The sequence below is a fragment of the Drosophila busckii genome, chromosome 3L (assembly GCF_011750605.1).
Source record: "Drosophila busckii strain San Diego stock center, stock number 13000-0081.31 chromosome 3L, ASM1175060v1, whole genome shotgun sequence".
NCBI lineage: Eukaryota > Metazoa > Arthropoda > Insecta > Diptera > Drosophilidae > Drosophila > Drosophila busckii.
Window position 1 is genome coordinate 11117553 of NC_046606.1, and position 18773 is coordinate 11136325.

Sequence of the window (18773 nt, forward strand, 5' to 3'; positions counted from 1 at the left end):
TTTAGTTATTCTATTTTGTTTATTTTTTGTATGCAGTTTGAATTGTCTAAGCGCTCGCTAAAACTTTGTGGCAATTCTTCTATGCGCTCGACTTTTGTGTTTGTCGTTTTTTGAAATTTTTGTGTGTTGGCCCGAGAGGACTTATGAAATATGCAGCAACCAAAATTTGTGCTGCATATGTTGCGTGTGTGTGTGTGTGTGTGCCACATAGTTTGGCAACTAAATAGAGTCTATTTTTTTTGCTATTGCTTTGCTGCATTTGTTTTTGTTGCCTGCGGCGCTTTTCGTGTGTTTGTTAAATTATTATTGCATTTCCATTACGTTATAAACATTTTTGCGTATTTTTTAATTTAACTTGTTTGAAAAGTTGCAATAAAAAAACTGCATCTTTTTAAAAATTTCAGCGCCTGTTGGGCAATCGATGTAAATAATAAATGTATGCAAATTTTCAAATGTTGACTATTAAAATGAAACAAATGTGAAATTTAGAGTAAGAACAAATGGCGCACAAAATGTACAAAAGCATGCAAATATTTGATTTGTTTATATTAATTGAGCATTGCATTTTTGTATACTAAATTAAATTTAGTAAGCATACTGCACTGTTTATTTTTAAGATATTTGTAACATAACTTGCAAAAAGAAAAAGTTGCTATATATGAATGAGTCAAAAAAAAAATGTAGACAAAAAATAAACCACAGCAATTTATTGTAAAAAATATTGAAAATACGTTTAAGATCAAAATTTTAACTAGCTTTAAATGAATGTATAAATAAAACATTAAGACAAAAAATAAACAACAACAATTTATTGTACAAATTATTGAAAATATGTTTAAGACCAAAAAACTAGCTTTAATATTTATAATAAAATTAGTCAAATTTTCGATTTGATATATTTTTATATAACTAAGTTTAGAATATGTTGCATTGATTAATTTTAAAAATAATTTTAATTTTAGAAGCAAAATATTTATGGCTTTTTTTAATTTAATTTGCAGCACTATGGCAACAGTGTAATTTATAATCTTTATATACAAATCTTTATTACAACAACAATTTATTGTAAAAATTATTGAAAATAGTTGAAGACCGAAAAAACTAGCTTTTATTTTAAATAAAATTAGTCAATTTGCGTATAAAAAAAATGTAGAAAAAATAAACACAAACAAGTTTATTGTAAATAATTATTGAAAAATAGGGTTAGACCAAAATTTTAATTAGCTTTAATATTGAATTTAATTTATTTTTTGTGTAAAGAAGGCTTAAATATTAGAAATTTTTAAGACAACTTTAAAATAAGTTGATTTTAATTCATTTTAAAATAGTGTCATTTAGCAGCAAAATATTTATGGCTTCTTTTAATTTAAGCGCTGTCGACATAGTAATTAATTATACTTTATATACAAATCTGTACAGTCTATAAAATCATAGGCCATATATGCAACAAGCCAAATGGAGTACTAAATTACTGTTACTTTAATAAGTGTGTGCGCCAAAAAAGTTGCAGCAACTTCCTGTGTGTGTGTGTGTGTGTGTGTGTGTGTGCAACAATCAATATCAATTGACACAACGGTACATTAGTGGCAAGCGTAAAATTGTTTAGTTGCCAAATTGGCAACAGCAAAATGCAAAATGCATTTAAACCATATTAGTCATGCCAAATTGATTTGAGACTCCATTCGCTCTCTCAATTGACCGACCGCCCATTTGTGGCACGCTGCCTAGTCCCATTTATCGTTGCAGTTTGTTGCTGTTCAAGTTTTGAGCTGCTTGCATAGCTAATTTCCTTTCAAGATAAAGCCAATGGCCATAAATTACGCACGCAGCGCAGCTTGGCTGACTAAAAATCACATTTATCGTTTATCGGCCTGCCAGATAAAACGCAATTGCACTACATTTGGCTTTAGATAGGCATCTCGGCCAAGAGTCGAGCGCGGCTTTCACCTATCGTACTATAAATAATATAATCAAAGCATATTTGTAATCAATGCAAGGCTATCGCCGCAATTTAATCGCCAACTTTAATTGTAAATTTTTGTAAATGGCTCAAAGCATTATAATAATGCTCCTATAATAGGCCACATCCATAGGCGTTGTCCAGACGTCAACCCAGTTGCCATTTAAGGTCGTTCACAACATTGAACTGCAATTTTCACTTGACGCATTGACAGCGGCTCAACATGCAACATCCCATGACCATTCCCTCGCTCCCACTCTCCCCACAGCAGCTGCAAGCAGTTCCCATGTCTGTGTTGACTCTTTGGTTAAGCTGAATGCAAGGCAAATGTTTTATCTGCTTGTCTCACACTCCTTAACTCATTCGCAATGCAGTTGAGAGTTGCTGCCATTTTGCTTGGACAGCAGCAGGCTCTTCTCACCTGCTAAACAACCCAGCGGCGATTTATGCTTTGATGAATGAAAACAAATTCGAAATGCTCTGGTTAACAAAAAAACAGAAATTGTTAAGTGGAGCAACATGAAAAGGTGAGCTACAGTTTAAAAAATATGTAAAACAAATATAAAAAATGTTTTGAAATTTAAAATGTGCATATTTGAAGTTTATGTTAATAAAAAAATGTATTTTATAAATTAATATTCAAAAATAAATTATTAAGTAATTAATTAAGCAAAGCAAAAATTTCTATTAGTATAAAAAATCTTTTATAAAGTTTTAAAAATATGCATGATAGAAATTGTTGTGAAAATTTAAAGTTTTATATTAAAATCTAAAACAAGCAAAATTGCTTGCATTTTCATATAATTTATTTGTTGTTTAACTAGCTATTTTAATTTTTTTTTTCTATATTTTTTAAACAGTTTTTTTGCATTTATAAATTTTTAAACGTTATTTTATAGCTTTATAATGTTATAAAATTTTTTCTTTAACAAAAATATGAAATTGCAATTTTATAGTTTCGCCTTAAAATATTTTTATATATTTTTTTTTTGCTCCCTTTGCTCTACTAAAGTGGCGCACTTGATGTTGCACGTAAGCTAGCTGCACCATAAAGTTGCTATGCCCATTTTGAAGCTATAAAAATATGCTATGTGGGCTGTTTGTTGTTTTTTATTTTATCACGCCGCTGCCGTCGAGCTGAGCTGAGCTCGGGCTGATGGAGCAACATTTCATCTTTGCGATGCATCTCTTGGCTATAGATCATCTGCAGTCGAAGCCGCAGCTCAGCTCAGCTGGTGTCTGGACGTAGCAGCAGCAGCGCTGCAGAAATTTTAATTAAATTAAACTTTACTTTGAGACACGTGTCGGACTCTCTGGCATATTTCTCTGCCTTGGCAAGAGTTGCATGTGCGTTCGGTTTTGGTTTTGAGTTTGTTTGACTGGCCGCATGTTGCATGCCTCACATGCATCACACACACGCATCAGCCATCGACAGTTGCAATGTCTACTGAGATTTTTACTCTTTTTGCTGTCGCTGCATCTTGTTATTCAATTAAAATTTGCTGCCTTGGCTGCTTGTCTGTGTTTTAATTGCAATAAAAATGATTTTCGTAGTTTGCTTTACCTGTGGACACACTCTGAGGTTTACCTAATTGATTGCTAACAATTGTTCAAGCTACTGCAAATTGTTGCAAGTTACTTGGGCCTGTTGCTTGTGGTTTGACTTTGGCTTTGATTGAGAAATGTGGCAAATATCAAATTTAATATACATTTCTATATGAATATGCAATGTACAACAAATTTGTTTACCAGTCAGTCGAATAAGATTGATTGATTTTCATACTAATAAATAAACGACAAAAATAGATCAAATTTAATGGAAAAATTTTCATTTTCATTGAAAATGTTTAAAAAAAATTGTTTGTAAATACAAAAATATGTCAAATTAAAAGAACAAATTTAACTTTTTATTGGAAATGTAGAATAAGCAAATTTTTTATTTAAATATATTTTATTTAAAGTTCGAAGCTTTAGCGTTCAGTTTTAGTTGCTTATTAATTGTATTTTTATATGTAATAATTAATTTTAGCAAAAATTAAATTATTAATTAATTTTTATACAATTTTGTGAATATGCAACATTTAGAATTTGCAGCCCATAAATAAATGTATTTAAAAAAATATTTTGATTCAACTTATAATGCAGTTAACGTTTATTATTCATTTATTTCAGTAAATATTTTTTTACTTCCACAATAACTCTTGATTTTGACTAATGTATTTATATTTATATCTTTCATTCATTTGATGTACTTGCTTTTCTCTTTCATAATATTTGCTCATAACTCAAGTGGCCCAATCACTCATATGTGTGGCCCTATCTAAGCGAATTCATCGCAACACAAATATTTGACCTAGAAAACCTTTACGAACTTTTCAACTTGCCACACACAGTTCACCACACAAAGTGCTGCTAACAAAAAAAAGTTAACGTGACGACTCTTGGCCCTAGTCCTACTACAATATTGTCGCATGCGTTGGTGTGTTGTTCTTGTTGTTGTTGCTATTTATTATGCCTTTTGGTTAACACAATTTGGTCACGATTTCGGGCAAACAGCAAATTCATCAAGAGTTGCCACACACACACACACACAGAGGCAAACAATTTGCCTGATAAGAAGCGTTTAACAAAAAACATGCGCCAAAATTACAGCAAATTTCTCAATGTAATGCGAGCTGCTCACACTACCCAAACAAAGAGCCAAGCGCCAGGCTCTGCCTGCTGCTAGTTTTTATAGCCACTGACATAAATCAGAGGGTGTGGGTGGCGGGGGGTAGGGGGCGTTGGTAAACACGCATTGCATGTTTTGCTATTTCGTCAAGTATTGAACTTAGTTAGGTTTGTGGTTCGTCGGGCGGGCAGGACTAATGAAAATTCACAGCCCGCATCGTCGTCGTCGTCGACATTTGTTGCGTGTCACATTTAGCATTTAATTGCTTGTTAACCAAACACTGAATGTCAAAACAAAAGTGTCGTGAAACGTTTTCTGGCTTTCAGCTGCAAATTAAGCTGACTGACCCCCCACCAAAATAAATAGAAACGTATACAAATTATACAATTGCGTGTGTGTGTAGCAGAATTAATAGCAAAAGCAGGTTAAACAAAAAAATAATTAGCGATTAAATATATTATATTGTTATTCATTTGATTGTCAGTTGTAGTCAAGTGCCTGCACATTTATATTTAAAGCAAATAAGTACAGTTAGAGAAAGAGCAGAGCAGAGAGAGAATGCAATTGGATGCTATCCATAGCACAGCTGAAAATCAATTACAGTTACTTTGCTTTTAACTTGTGCAAAGCAATTCTCGCATTTGCATGAGCAGAGCAGCAGCAGCAGAAGAAGAAGAAGGAAAAAGTCAGCGATCACAAGATAAGATAAGCACAGCGCTTCAGCTCTAGTTAGCAACTGAACTCAGCCGCGCTAAGCTGTCGCCTAACTCGAGCCGAAGCTCACGCATACAACGAAGCTAAGCGTAGGCGTCGCTGCCGCAGCGCTTAAGCAGTGCAGCTGAACTAACGAAAGAGCGGGAGCGAGCATGCAGGCCGAATCTCAGCTGCGCTCAGGCAGATATTAAAAGATAACGGAAGTGCGCTTTGACTACGCAGCCAAAAGGTGGCGTGATCGACTTGAGAGGCGAGCACTTGCAGGCGAACCCCACGTTAGGGGCATTGAGAGAATAACGGAAGTTCGGTTTGACTAAACAGCAAAGGTGGCGTGATCGACTTGAGTGAAGAGTGGCAAGCAATCAAAACTATCCATAACTAACTAATTCACTTTTAGTGCAAGCGCAGTTCTAGTGCAATTTTAATAAACATTTATAATAAATGAAATTATTTTTCTATAAAAATTGTATGGCTAAGTGAAATGTTTGGAATTACTAATTACTACGATTATGAATAATTAATAAATAAATTTTCAAACTTTTATTTAAACAATGGGCTAATAATCAACTACATTAGCTATTGCATTATTATAATATAAAATAATAAGCAAACTTCAACTACTGGCGACAAATATTATTATTATTATTTTACCTTAACAAATTATGTTTCAAAAGTTAATTAAGCATTTTATGCATAGCTTCAAATTCAGTCTTATTGATCTATGCATTTAATTTATGTAAATTCTTATAGAAATTACTGCACAATAAAAATCTAACTAACTTTTAATACGCAAGCAATTGCTGTAGCTTACAAATGGAATTAAAAAGTAGTAGTAGAAATAGTAGTATTTTAAAAAGTAGTAGTAGTAGTAGTGTATTTGATATCTAATAATGAAGCTCAAACAACTCTAAATGTTACTAATAGAATCAAAGATTTAAATACTTATTGCTAGTCTTCCATAAAAGGGAGCAGATTAAAATAATTACAAATTAAATTACAGTTCAAAAACTATCAAAAAAATTTAAAATGATTGAACTAACAATTCAATTTGGAATGTTTGCTCTTTTAGCTATTTATATTTAAGCTAACATTTTTTAGCTTTTGCTGCTTGTGTGTGTGTGTGTGTGTGTGTGGGTGTGTGTGTCTGTGTTTGACAGTTGAACTACACGCAAGGCTCAAATGTCTGTTGGGGCTGCAGCTGTTTTCTCATTCATAATCGCTGCGAATTTGACTTTGACATGGAAAAAAAACTGAAATCAGAAATTCACAAATCACGAAACGCATTTTATCGCTCATGATTTGTCAACGAAACAAATTCAAAGCCTCGCAGGCATAGTTTGCTCCCTTCGTCGCCCTCAACTGTCACGTTCGCGTTCGTAATTAACGCTGTAATCAAATAGCAGCCAGCGATGTTCCCCCATGTCACAAATGCTGCTCATGACAGATCGGAGGCAGCAACGCCAAGTGGCAAGAGGCAAGAGGCAAGCGGCAAGTGGCATGTGTGCCCACAGTTTGGCCTTCTGGTCTAGTCAGGCAACAACTTCAAAAGCAACATTTGAATGAATGTTGGTGCTTTAGTTTTGTATGTCGATCCATCATCAAGCTGCAGGCAGTTTTAGATTAACTGACTTGGGTTTATCTTTAGCGCTGTCGCTAAGTTAACTAAAGCTTGTAAATTAAGGCTGCGTATAAAGTTTTGAGGTTTTAAATATTAGAGGCAATTAATTTGTTATTTATATTTAATGAACAGGATTAAAAACATTTAACAATAATTAAATTTTAAGAAATACTAACAAATTTATTACAATAAAAAAATTTTTTTTTTTTTTTGCAATAAATTTTGTTTTAAATTTTAATCTATTTTCTTAAAGCGTATTTAAGCTTCGTTTTAAAACTTGAGCTGCTGTTTTTTTTTTTTTCTATTAGTTGCCTGCCCACGCCATTTACAAATTCAGCTTAACTTGCTTGCTCCACATTGCGTATACGTAATGCACGCTCCTAAGCTGTCATATTTACAGTTATGACAATTTTAACGTTGCTTCATTAGAGGCACAAACAGATGCAACCAGCAATGCACTTACTAACTACAAGTACCTCTCACTCACTCCCTCTATCGTTCTGTCTCGCTCTCACTCTCGCTCTACGTGTGCGTGTCTCAATGTCTCTGTTATGATTGAAGATGATTACAAATGTCTTGTTATGGTTGCTATTGCGGTTATATCTGTTGTATTTCCCAACTCGACCATTTGTAGTCGCAGTCAGCGCTTAATTAATAGCCCCACTGTCAGCATTTTTGAGCGCAAGCAAACCGACAATTTAGACAAGTACTTTATACTTAAGACTTGCTGCTTTAAGTATTTATTTAAGCCATTAATGTAACAATGGCATGTGCTAATGAAAAGCTGCGCTAATTGAAAATACTTAAAGTAAATCATTTTGAAAGCATTAAAAATGTGTGAGAAGCTGTGCAAAATAAAAAAATAATAAAGTTTCAGCATCGTATAATTTTTGCTGTTGCATTTTAATATTTTTCATGCAGTATTTAAACAAAACTAACATTTGTTTGTTGCTATTTGTAATGCTATGAAGTTAATATTTGCTTAAAAATGTGTAACAAGCTAATTGAAAACTTAGTTAAGTTAAATAAACACAAAATTTTAAACAAAATATGTTAGTTTAATTTTTTTTATATTTTTTTGCTATTCCAACTGCTTTAAAATTTAATAAAAGTGCTTGTAGCTTATTTAAATATTAATTCAAAATATGTCAGCTTAATTTTTTTATATTTCTTTGCTATTGCAATTGCTACAAAATTTAAGAAAAATTCTTGTAGCTTATTTAAATATTATTTCAGTTATTAGTTTGCTTATTAATGTTTAAGTTGAATAAACACAAATTAAATAAACAGCAAATTACTGAATATAAATAAAATATCTAAGCTTAATTTTTTATATTTTTTTGCTATTGCAATTGCTTTACAATTTAAAAAAAAGTGCTTAAATATTATTTCAGTTATTAGTTTGCCAATAAAATTTTAGACTTTGCTTCATATATTTAATTTAATGTTACAATTTTTTTATACTATTTATAAGACCATTTTGTTATTTCCACAGCGTCTCAAAGCGCGGCTTAGCCCATTTTAATTGCATTTATCTGCAACAATATTTCACACTGATATTTGCTTCTTGCCCAACATTGTCAATGTTGTAATCTGCATTCAGTGCTAATGAGGCATGCAACTTGGCCATATCCTTCTTAGCTGCTAACAACTCTCTTTTTTTTATAAGCTATAAGCATAAGTAGCTGCCCACATGCTGCATGCGCTTGAGCTATAAAATTTATGATTTGCCTTTTGGCTGCCTTTTCTGACAGCGGCCAAAGCAACTGCAACTTGCTTTCAAAACTGGATTCGGAGCTTGGGCACTGGGGCGACATCGTTCGACATGGCGACAAAAAAAAGATTGGAAAACAAGTTTCTGAAGTTTTGTGGACTTTGGAGTCGAACTGCAGAGATCCTCGCGTTTTTAATTAAGCTGCCTGGCAGCGACTTGGCCAAGGTGCTAACTGGTTCAACTAGCAGTTGCCAATTTGTATATGAAACCTAAAAGTCAAGGCTTCAAAAAAATAAGAAAGTAGCTAACCAGGGCTGACCATATAGATATTTTAAATATATAAAAACTTTGCTACCAAAATTCATATTTAAAATTTTTTAAATTTTTTCATTAACAAATAAATAAATTTTATGATTTCAAAATATAATTAAATATTGTTGTATATATAAAATAATGCATTCAAATTAATATTAATATTTTTTTGTCTGCATTAAACTGAATTAACATTTTTATATGTCGTGTCATTTAACATATTTATATTATTGATATTTTAAATATATAAAATTTGTACCAAAAATAGTTTTAGAATTATATAATTTATTATCATTTATAATTTTTATTTCAAAGCTTTTTATTAATCAATATTATTGATACACTTTAAAAAAAAAGTCACTACAAATTAATTTATTGATTTATTTGCTGCATGAACTAATAACATTTTATGTGTCGTCAATTTATATTATTGATATTTATTATATATAGACATATTGCTTACAAAACAATATAGAATTTTATTTTAATTGTTTTTTCATTAACAAAATAATAATATAAAATAATGCATTAGGATTAATACTACTATTTTTATTATATATTTTTGTCTGCATTAAACTTAATTAAGTAAACTTCAAGTTGTGCTGCTTGTTTATCGCAGTTTGCAAGTTTATTTGTGCCCCAAGTTGCTGCAATGCGAACCCTTTTGGTTTATTTTTCGTTGTTGCCTGCAAATGATCTTTGCGAAATTTATGGGCCAAGCCGCGTTCGCTCTTTTTACTTTTGTCTGCAGCGGCAACTTTTGTGGCAAACAAATGTCTGGCCAGCTAGCCAGACAATGGGCATTATAAATTCATCAGACAGAGACGCTGACACACACACACATACAGATTATTTAAAATACAAGAGAGTGATGGGGAGGCAGAATGGGGGGTGGTAGTGGGGGGTATATCTTTTATATTTGCTGGCTATGCGACTTGCCTTTGGTCGCAGCGCTTAGCAAACAATGGAACAACAACAACAGCAACAAGTAAACAACAACAACAAATAAAGAAGCAGCAAAAAAAAAATAGGATGTCTATTTTGTGGTTGACATTTGTTTTGTTTGCTTGTTCTTGTTGTCAGCTTGTTGCTTTTGTTTTTAATTGTGTCAACTTTTTGCTGTTTGCAGCCTTTTTAAACTGGAGCACTGCGCTAGGTGCAAACAGCTTTGCCCACAGCCACGCCCACACACATTGTCCGATCTCATTTGAATAGCAAACTAAGCGCAGCGAATTGGAGCGGCTAATGGCAGCGCTGATAGCGCCAAAATATGTTAGCCCAGCCACTTCCTATCGAGGCTTGTATCGAGTGCCTAGACGCCTCGTCTATTGTCTAGCTGTGGGCCAAAGATAAACTGCAGCAATATGCAAAACAAATGGAAATTAATGCATAAATTGAGTTAAAGCAAACTTAAAACGTTGGGCTAAGCTTAAACGCCACAGTCTGCGCAAATTCAAAATAAAAATAATTCAGCTTAGCAAAGCTTTTAGTTATTTCTTTTATTAAAATAGCATTTAATTAAAATGCACATTTATTTAAAGCAGTCAAGAGCACACTTAAATTATTATTATATTTATATCATATTAGAATGTCAAAAATATATACTTCTAATTTATACTATATTATTAAGCTGCTGGAAAATAAATTTATTTATTTATTCATAACATTACTTCAATTATATTATGTTAGATATTAATATTAAAATAAATTTAAGTGTGCAGCTTAAGCTGCTTAAAATAAATTTATTTATTTATTTATTTATTTTTCATATTTCCAATTTATACTTAGGTTATGAAAATAAAAACAAATGAGCTGCTTCAACGCCTTTTATTAAATCCAAATTATTTGTATAGCAGCTTAATCTTAAAAAATTCGACACAATGTATAATAAATAATATTATATTAAATGTCAAAAATAAATAGTTGTTCAATGTATACTTATTATTATTATTAATAATATGATATTAATAATAAAAGTATCTTTACTGTAACTCAAAGAGAATAAAATTATTTTTTTTTTATTTTCATAATACTTAGGTTATGAAAATAAAAACAAATGAGCTGCATATAAGTTTAGCTATTTCTTATATTAAAATAGCATTTAAATAAAATCCAAATTTATTTTAAGTGTGCACTAGACTAATATTATAAATCATATTATATAACAAATAATACTACTTTTTCGCATAGATTAGAAAAAACAAAAAAAACAAACAAACTCTATTATAATAAACCTTTCGCAGAATATTAATTTTCAGATGCAAGGGAATAATTAATTATGTATAACTATCTAACTATCTTAATTAGCAAACTCGAGGATTCCAGCATTTTGGCCAGATCCAACCCACATCGCTTCTCACGGTATCTAACCATAAAAACGTTAAAGTTATTAATTAAGTTTTTTGAATATAATTAACATACTAAGGAGCATATAGTTAAGTGTCGAGTCTATGACTCACCACTTTTAGTTTTATATTTAGTTTGTTAATAAATAATTAAAATAAGTTATGTATAGTTATAAGAATTTAAGGCGCTAAGCCCAGAAAAAATATTTCCCAGCTATATTTTCTTATATATCATTCTACCTCTCAGTATGTAGTAGAACTCAAAGCGATTGCAGTTTAATTTTTGTTGTTTAACCTGAACAAAGTGATTCCGAGCAATATTGTGCTCTATACTAGAACTTGAAGCGCTTGCAGTTTAATTTTAGTTGTATAAGCTCAGAAAAATATTTCTGCTCTATTCTCTGCAAAAACTTGCAGCGCTTGCAGTTTAATTTTGCATTTAACAGCAGCATAAAATAAGTTTCCAGCTTCTACTTTAATTTCTATTGATTCCAAGTCGTTGCCCTAACTTATTTTAGTAGCCACTGCCTAAGCAACAAACCCAACTCTATATGCCAATAGCTATTAGCGAAAGGCACCCGCAGCATTCGTCTTTATCAGTTTAGCCAAAGCTACTCACTAATCTGAGCAGCTTCGGATAGAGCTTGCCAAATACTCATTGTGTGGTTAAGGGTCTCACTCACTTTTCTCTGCCTCCCGCTCTCTCGACACATTAACTAGCTGTAGTCGCTGCTGTAGTCGGGGCTTTGTTTGTTTTATCCTTGGCAAGAGATCTGTGTGTAATTTATTTCACACAATGCTTCGAGCCTTGGTCCATTTATAGCGCAGCGCGCACGCATTAAAACTATAATCCACTTAAATTTTTCGCATGAATTGTTCAATTTATAAGCAATAAATGCTTAAGCTTATTTATTATTTTTCAACTCAATTAATTTACGAGCTAAAGGACAAAGTTACAGCTACTTAAATCTATAAATTTTTAACAGCATGCCAAACAATTTACTTTTGTTTTTTATTTTTTTGCAGCTATTTTTTCTATTTTTCTGCTGCTCGCTTTGGCGACAGCTTTGAGTGACTGGACAGCAAGGATAAGAACAACAACAACAACAATTGACAGCAAAGTGGCAACAATAGCTTGTTTAACAGCAAAACGTTGCACGTTGCTTTTGTTGCTATAAAATTTCACTGGTTATTGAGTAAATGCTTTAAGGCAATAACAAATAATTGATTTAAAGTCTTAAGCATGCGTTTGATGCTTTTTGACAATTTTAATTAAATTTCGCTACTATTTTTAGCATGAATTGAAATTTATATATTTTTCTAAGAATTGTTTGCTAACTCTACGCACAAATTTTTGTTGCTGCTTAGCAATTTATTGATGAATTGCGCAACTGTCACTCAAAATGTTGTGTAGGTTGTAATTCATTTTCGACTTTGGCCACTCTTATTACAGTCGCCTTAAATCTTTAAATGGGCAACTGCTTAGTTGTGACACTGCAGCTGTTAAAATATTTAATTACAAACATTTAATGACAGTCCACACGCCAACTCTACCACTTACTGTATTAACAGTCAAGCCAACTAACTGACCGCACCCAACATTAATTCAGTTGACACCTATATAAAGTGAAACTGTAGCGTACTATTGGCCAATCAGACGGGGCGCGGGGCGAGTGGGCGGCTGCGTAACAAAATGGCGTGTCGAATTTTTTTACATTTTTTTTTATACAAAATAATGCTATAATATTAATGTAGCTGCTGCTTATGTAATTACTTTGCCCTTTATAATATTTAAAGTTCAATACAAGTGAAAAATAGCAAACAAATAATACAGAAATTTATTTTGGTCATTTTAGACTTTAGAATCGAATGAGAGATAAATTTGTATAAATAATTAAAAAAAATTAATTGACAGATAATTTTGTATAAATATTTGTATTAATAATTAATCTTGTAGCTAATAAATGCTACAAGAAATTTTTCAAATAATTTTATTTAAAGCTTAAGCACTTTAATTTGAAATTAATACTTATTATTTTCATACATTTACAATATCAGGCAACTAATACAGAAATTTATTTTGGCAATTTAGACTTTAGTATTAAATTCCAATAGCACTGAATATTTGGATATTTGTATGAATAATTAAAAAATTATTTTTGTTAAAGCTTGAGCACTTAAATTTGAAATTATTAATTAAAAACAGACTCACTTTGTATATAAAAATTCTTATTTTCATAAATTTACAATATCAGGCAAATATTATAATACTGAAATTATTCTGCGCCATTTTAGACTTTAGTATGGTATGAAATATTGAATATTTGTATGAATAACTAAAAAACTTAAATTAAAAAGCTTGAGCACTTTTATTTGAAACTTACTTTTATATAAAAATTATTATTTTCATACATTTGCAGCATCAGGCGATTATTATTTATATTGTATTATATTGTTTTGTTTTTTTTTTTTTATATCATTAAAACAATTTAATACTTATGTTGCTACAAAAATATTAATCCCAAATGATATACGAAATTATTTCATAAAATAAAAACAAGCCACTGATTCAATCACATCTTAAACTAAAACTAAATTTTAGTCTGATTAAATATAATAAATTTCTGCTGCATACATTTGCCGAAAATATTATAAATATTAATTATGGTTAATGCTACTTCAATCATTGCATCAATAATTTATTAGCCACGTTTTAATGGGCTTTCAATTCAGGCGCCACACAAAAACCAAAAGTCATTAAACATAAAATACATGAAAGTATAGTAAACATAACTAAATATGTCTGCAAATCCTTTTAGATAAATTAATATAGCCAAAAGCCTAAAACCAACAACAAAAGCAACAGCAGCTGAAACTAAATTTGAACAAATCGAAAGCAAATCAAATTACCCAAACCCACGACGCAGCAGCCGTTTAAATGGAATTAGTTTTGGGCCAAATCATGTTGTCTAAAAAGGACAAACAGCATATGAGCGAGCGTCCTTAACAATAAACTTGATTATGCAAAAGGCGCACGAGAATCGAAAAGGCAACAATATAAAAGAACAAGAACAAGTTGAAATGTTGCCTAAAATTGCGAACAATCAATTACAAGCGCGAGAGAGCCGCTTGCTATCAATTAAAAGAGTTAGACGAGCGACCAGCCCAGCCCACCCACTGTGGGCGGCACTTTAGTTCATTCAACAAAAACGCAATGATTTATCCCAAATGCCGCCGCCGCCCCCACCCAAAACCGCGCCCATTGCTCTCTTAGCGTGAAAAGCGTTTCAAATGAGGCCTTTAATGGTTTTACGATTTGCGTGAACAATCCTTCGTCCTTTTTGATTCATTTATTTTGAGGCTTGCGCGCCAGAGTTGCCAGATTAGCTTATTTCAAGCTAGATATAGCTTATAGCTTGATATTTACATATTATTTTAGCATATTCTAATATGCTACTTATTTGTATTTTCTAATAAAATTATTTTATTATATTGTTTCTTTCTAATTTAAATTTTAATTTTTAAACTTTAATTCACTTTGATATGCCTGCATTAATATTGAAAAATTTAGTAGAATCTAGGTCAACAAATATTTACAAACTAAAATTATATTATAAATTATAATTATAAAATTATAAATTATATTATAGCCTTTGCTGAAAAGTAGCTTTTTTTATTTTATTTTAGCCCATTTGGCGTCTCAATATCTGGCAACACTGCTGCACGCCTACGCTGGGCGTGGCACACGTAAGCCATCAATCGCGCATTGACTGCACAAACAAAATTGTTGTTGTTGTTGTTATTGTTGTTGGTGCGTAAACTTAATCCGCGCACTGTTAAAAACACAAGCCAAACAATGAATGCCACCCAAACATTTTGTAGGGTCGTCTGAATTGATGAAATGACGAACCTACGCGCCTGGTTAATGAAACAGTTTGTGATGAGTGAAGAGGGTTCGGAGGGTTCGGTATTCCTCAAGTGCCGTTGGAATTGCATTTTTCGCATGCCAATCCGCCCAACCAGATTTCAATTGATCTCTCACACTTTGCCAGTTTTCGATAGAAATTGTTGTGGCATTCGAATTACAAGTGTGGCATGTGGCACGCGATAGTGAAAAATATATTTTATATATTATATTTTATATATATATATTTTATATATATATTGGGAAACAGCCTTTGGTTTTAAATCTGCTTAAAGCAAACAACTTTTTTTGCTGGCAATAATATTAATAACTGCTTATTATTATTATCATTATTATCATTTTAAATAGTAAAGCTAGAAGCGTTAAATGCTTTAAATTGTTATTTATTCATTTAACAATAAATTAATTTTATATGGGGGATGCCACAAATTTTCATATTCCATTTATAAATTTATAAATAATGAGCTTGCAAACTAAACTTCAAATCTATTTTGTTTCTAACAAGTAATTTCTTAATTATGCTTTAAATATTTTTTTATTTACTTGACAATAAATTCATTTTATACGTTGCATGGCACGGATTTTAATATTCCATCAATAAATTCATTAAATAATGAGCTTGGAAGGTTTCAAACTAAAATTCAAAAACTATTTTAGTACAACTACTTAATGAAAATTACAGTAAGAATTATGTATTAAAATTCTTGCTAAAATTAAATGTATTATTTATTAAACTAGCAATTAAAATTCAAAATAGAATAAAATAATTTTTATTTTACAATTTGCAACTGTTTACAGCTTCACAAATATTTTTAAAATCGGTATAAACTCAGTGCTTAAATAAATTTATCGCATTTGTTTTACAACACGAAATTCTCAGTACGCAATTTAAATTTTTTTTATAAGTTTGTAGTGCTTACTAACAAGAGCTTATCATATTTAATTTATTTTACTATTTTGCATAAATACAACATAACTTTAGTTTTTTATTTGAATTTAATTAAAGACTATACAGTTATGCTAAAGTCTTTGATTTAATATAATTAGGTATGCATTTTATTTTACTTTGTGCATAAACAGCGGAAATAAAAATAAAATGATATTGAAATTGCTTATAAAGTTGCTATTTTATATTATAAACAAAGCCAAATTAATTTAAACAAAATTTGGTTTAATCATATTACGAATACGCTCAATTAAATGAGCTAAACGAGTTTTCCATTAACTAGCACCAAAGAGTATAAAAACAAACTTATCTAAGATAAAGCGTCAAATCTTAAGCTATGAACACTCAACGCAAAAAATAAAGAAAAAGCAACAAGCTGTGGAAATTCGCACGCTCTTCAAAAAAAAAAAAACACAAACATTTAAGATACAGCTACAGAGTTTTCAACTGAAACAAAATGATGATGACGAATGCACACGCAGCTAGAAAAAAAAAATTGTGTATCATGTGTATCTTGTATCTGTAAGATTGTTTGCGAGCGAGACGCAAGTGTGAATTATCCTGCCTCAAAGTATTTAATGCGCTTTAGACATGGCAACGCGCAAAGTGAAAAGAGGCAACAAGAGGCACAAAGTAAACAATGAGCGCAATTGAAAGGCATATAAAATGTTAAAAATAGCAAACCAATAAGCAAGCGAGCGAGTAACATAAATAAAAACAATGAAACGTTGAGGGGGCAGCATTAGAACATTACTCATAAAAACAAAAAATATAGAAGAACATATGAAAATTATAAAAATGATGATGAGTTACAAAATTAATTACAACAGTTTTCAAACGTGTGGAAAATACAGACTGAGCATTTTTTTTGGGCTATTGGAAACTTAAGACATAAGCAGGCGAAACAAATTGCAGCAAAGTTGGAAACTGGTTTTCCAAATGAAAGACGAAGAAAGGCAAAGCGTAGTCTAAAAACAAAGTATTGGCCTTACCTGCTATGGAGCAGGTAGAGGCAACGCCACAGGGTGACTCAAGTGCGACTCCCTGCTGCTGCTCATGGTGGTTGAAATTAATTCCATAGCGCAACAGGATATGCATTTTTAGTTTGTTTCAAATGAAGACATAAATATATATAAACTATAAAACTCAGCTGTTTATAAAATTATAAAATCTGATAAGCTACATAGCAATATTGCGTTCCAGTTTAGACCAACTTTATCAAGTTTTAATCTACGACGTCAAAAAAAAAAACGCGCGCCTCATAAAATCCACTAATATATACTATATATGTAAACATATTCCGCGCTCTCTTTTTATCATTTGTAACCAACGCATATTTTATCGCACTGTTTTGCTTACCTTGCCGCCAACTTTTAGCTCATAGCCCATGCCCAGCGGCGTTTTGAGCTGTACCGGACAAACGAATCCAATATTGCGATGTGGACTATCGACGCTGATCTGATGTTTTCTGGTGGTTACTTTGGGTGCCACACGCGTGGGCGCGGGCGTCGACGCCGCTGAGGTTGTATTCTCCGCTACACACAAATCCTCGCCGCCATGCACTGGAAACTTGGAGCACTCGAGATTCTCGGGCCAGTTAAAGTTGTAGGTTTTCATCAAATGCTCGCAGACGCGCGCGGATTCGCAGAGCGAGCGACACGGCGGTATTGGACGCTCCAGTATAGTGCAAACGGGCACGTAAAGCGAGCACAGAAATAGCTGCAGGTCCGCACTGCAGCCAATCTTCACCAGCGGCGCAAACTGATGCACTTCGAGACCCGCTTCCTCCTGCTTGGTATGGCCAATCAGATTGGGCATTATAGTCATGTTGTATGGAATGTTTTTGCATATGGAGATGGTGATGGCCTCGCAGCGATTGTGATGCGGAAAGCCATCGGCGGCGGCGCCGGCAGCGCTGCTGGCTGAGGTGCCGCCCAGTTCGGCCAAACCGCTGCTATAATATGCGCTTGCATCTAACGGTGTCTGATCAAAGCGTTGATTTGCCTGCAGCAGCGCCGGCAGCAGCAGCAGCAGACAGAGCAGCAACATTTTTGCAAAATTTTTATGAGCGTTAAAACTTTTTGGCGCGTTTTAGTTATTTAATGCTTTGCAGTTAATTTAGCAGCAACTTTGCGAGTTACACATATTAACAATTATAAAACACACACATACACACGCGCACATAACGGCATAAACTGCCACAATTGCCGCAGAATTGAATTTATTTGCTTTTAATTTCAATTTCAATTTCTTTCTCTTTATTTTTGTTACACTTTAGCACTTAACTTTTAACTATTTTCTTTTTGCGGCGTTTCTGTTTTGTTTTGCCGGCGGACAAGATATACAAATGTATTATTATTATTATTCACAAGTATTATTTACGTAAAACGCGCGCAACGAACGTGCGGACCGTTGATAACGCGAAAATTTTATCCGTGAACACAACCGTATGGCAGGGCAAACGAACGCTGACTAACTAAACTGAGCAACTCAGCAACTGAGCGTAGCGGCTGGACCAACTCTAAGCTGAGAGAGCGCGCGCTCTCTTGCGCTCTCCAGTTTCAGCGG

The 18773-nt window shown here is 32.4% G+C and overlaps 1 protein-coding gene across 1 annotated transcript in view; it reads right to left on the reverse strand.

Annotated features, from left to right (window-relative positions):
- Positions 1-18464, reverse strand: part of LOC108598214 (frizzled) — a 78989-nt gene extending 60525 nt beyond the window's left edge. The window contains exon 1 of the mRNA XM_033293512.1: positions 17565-18464. Within this exon, the coding sequence (XP_033149403.1) occupies positions 17565-18254 (690 nt within the window). The 5' untranslated portion in view covers positions 18255-18464. The remainder of the gene's footprint in view (positions 1-17564) is intronic.
- Positions 18465-18773: the final 309 nt, after the last annotated feature.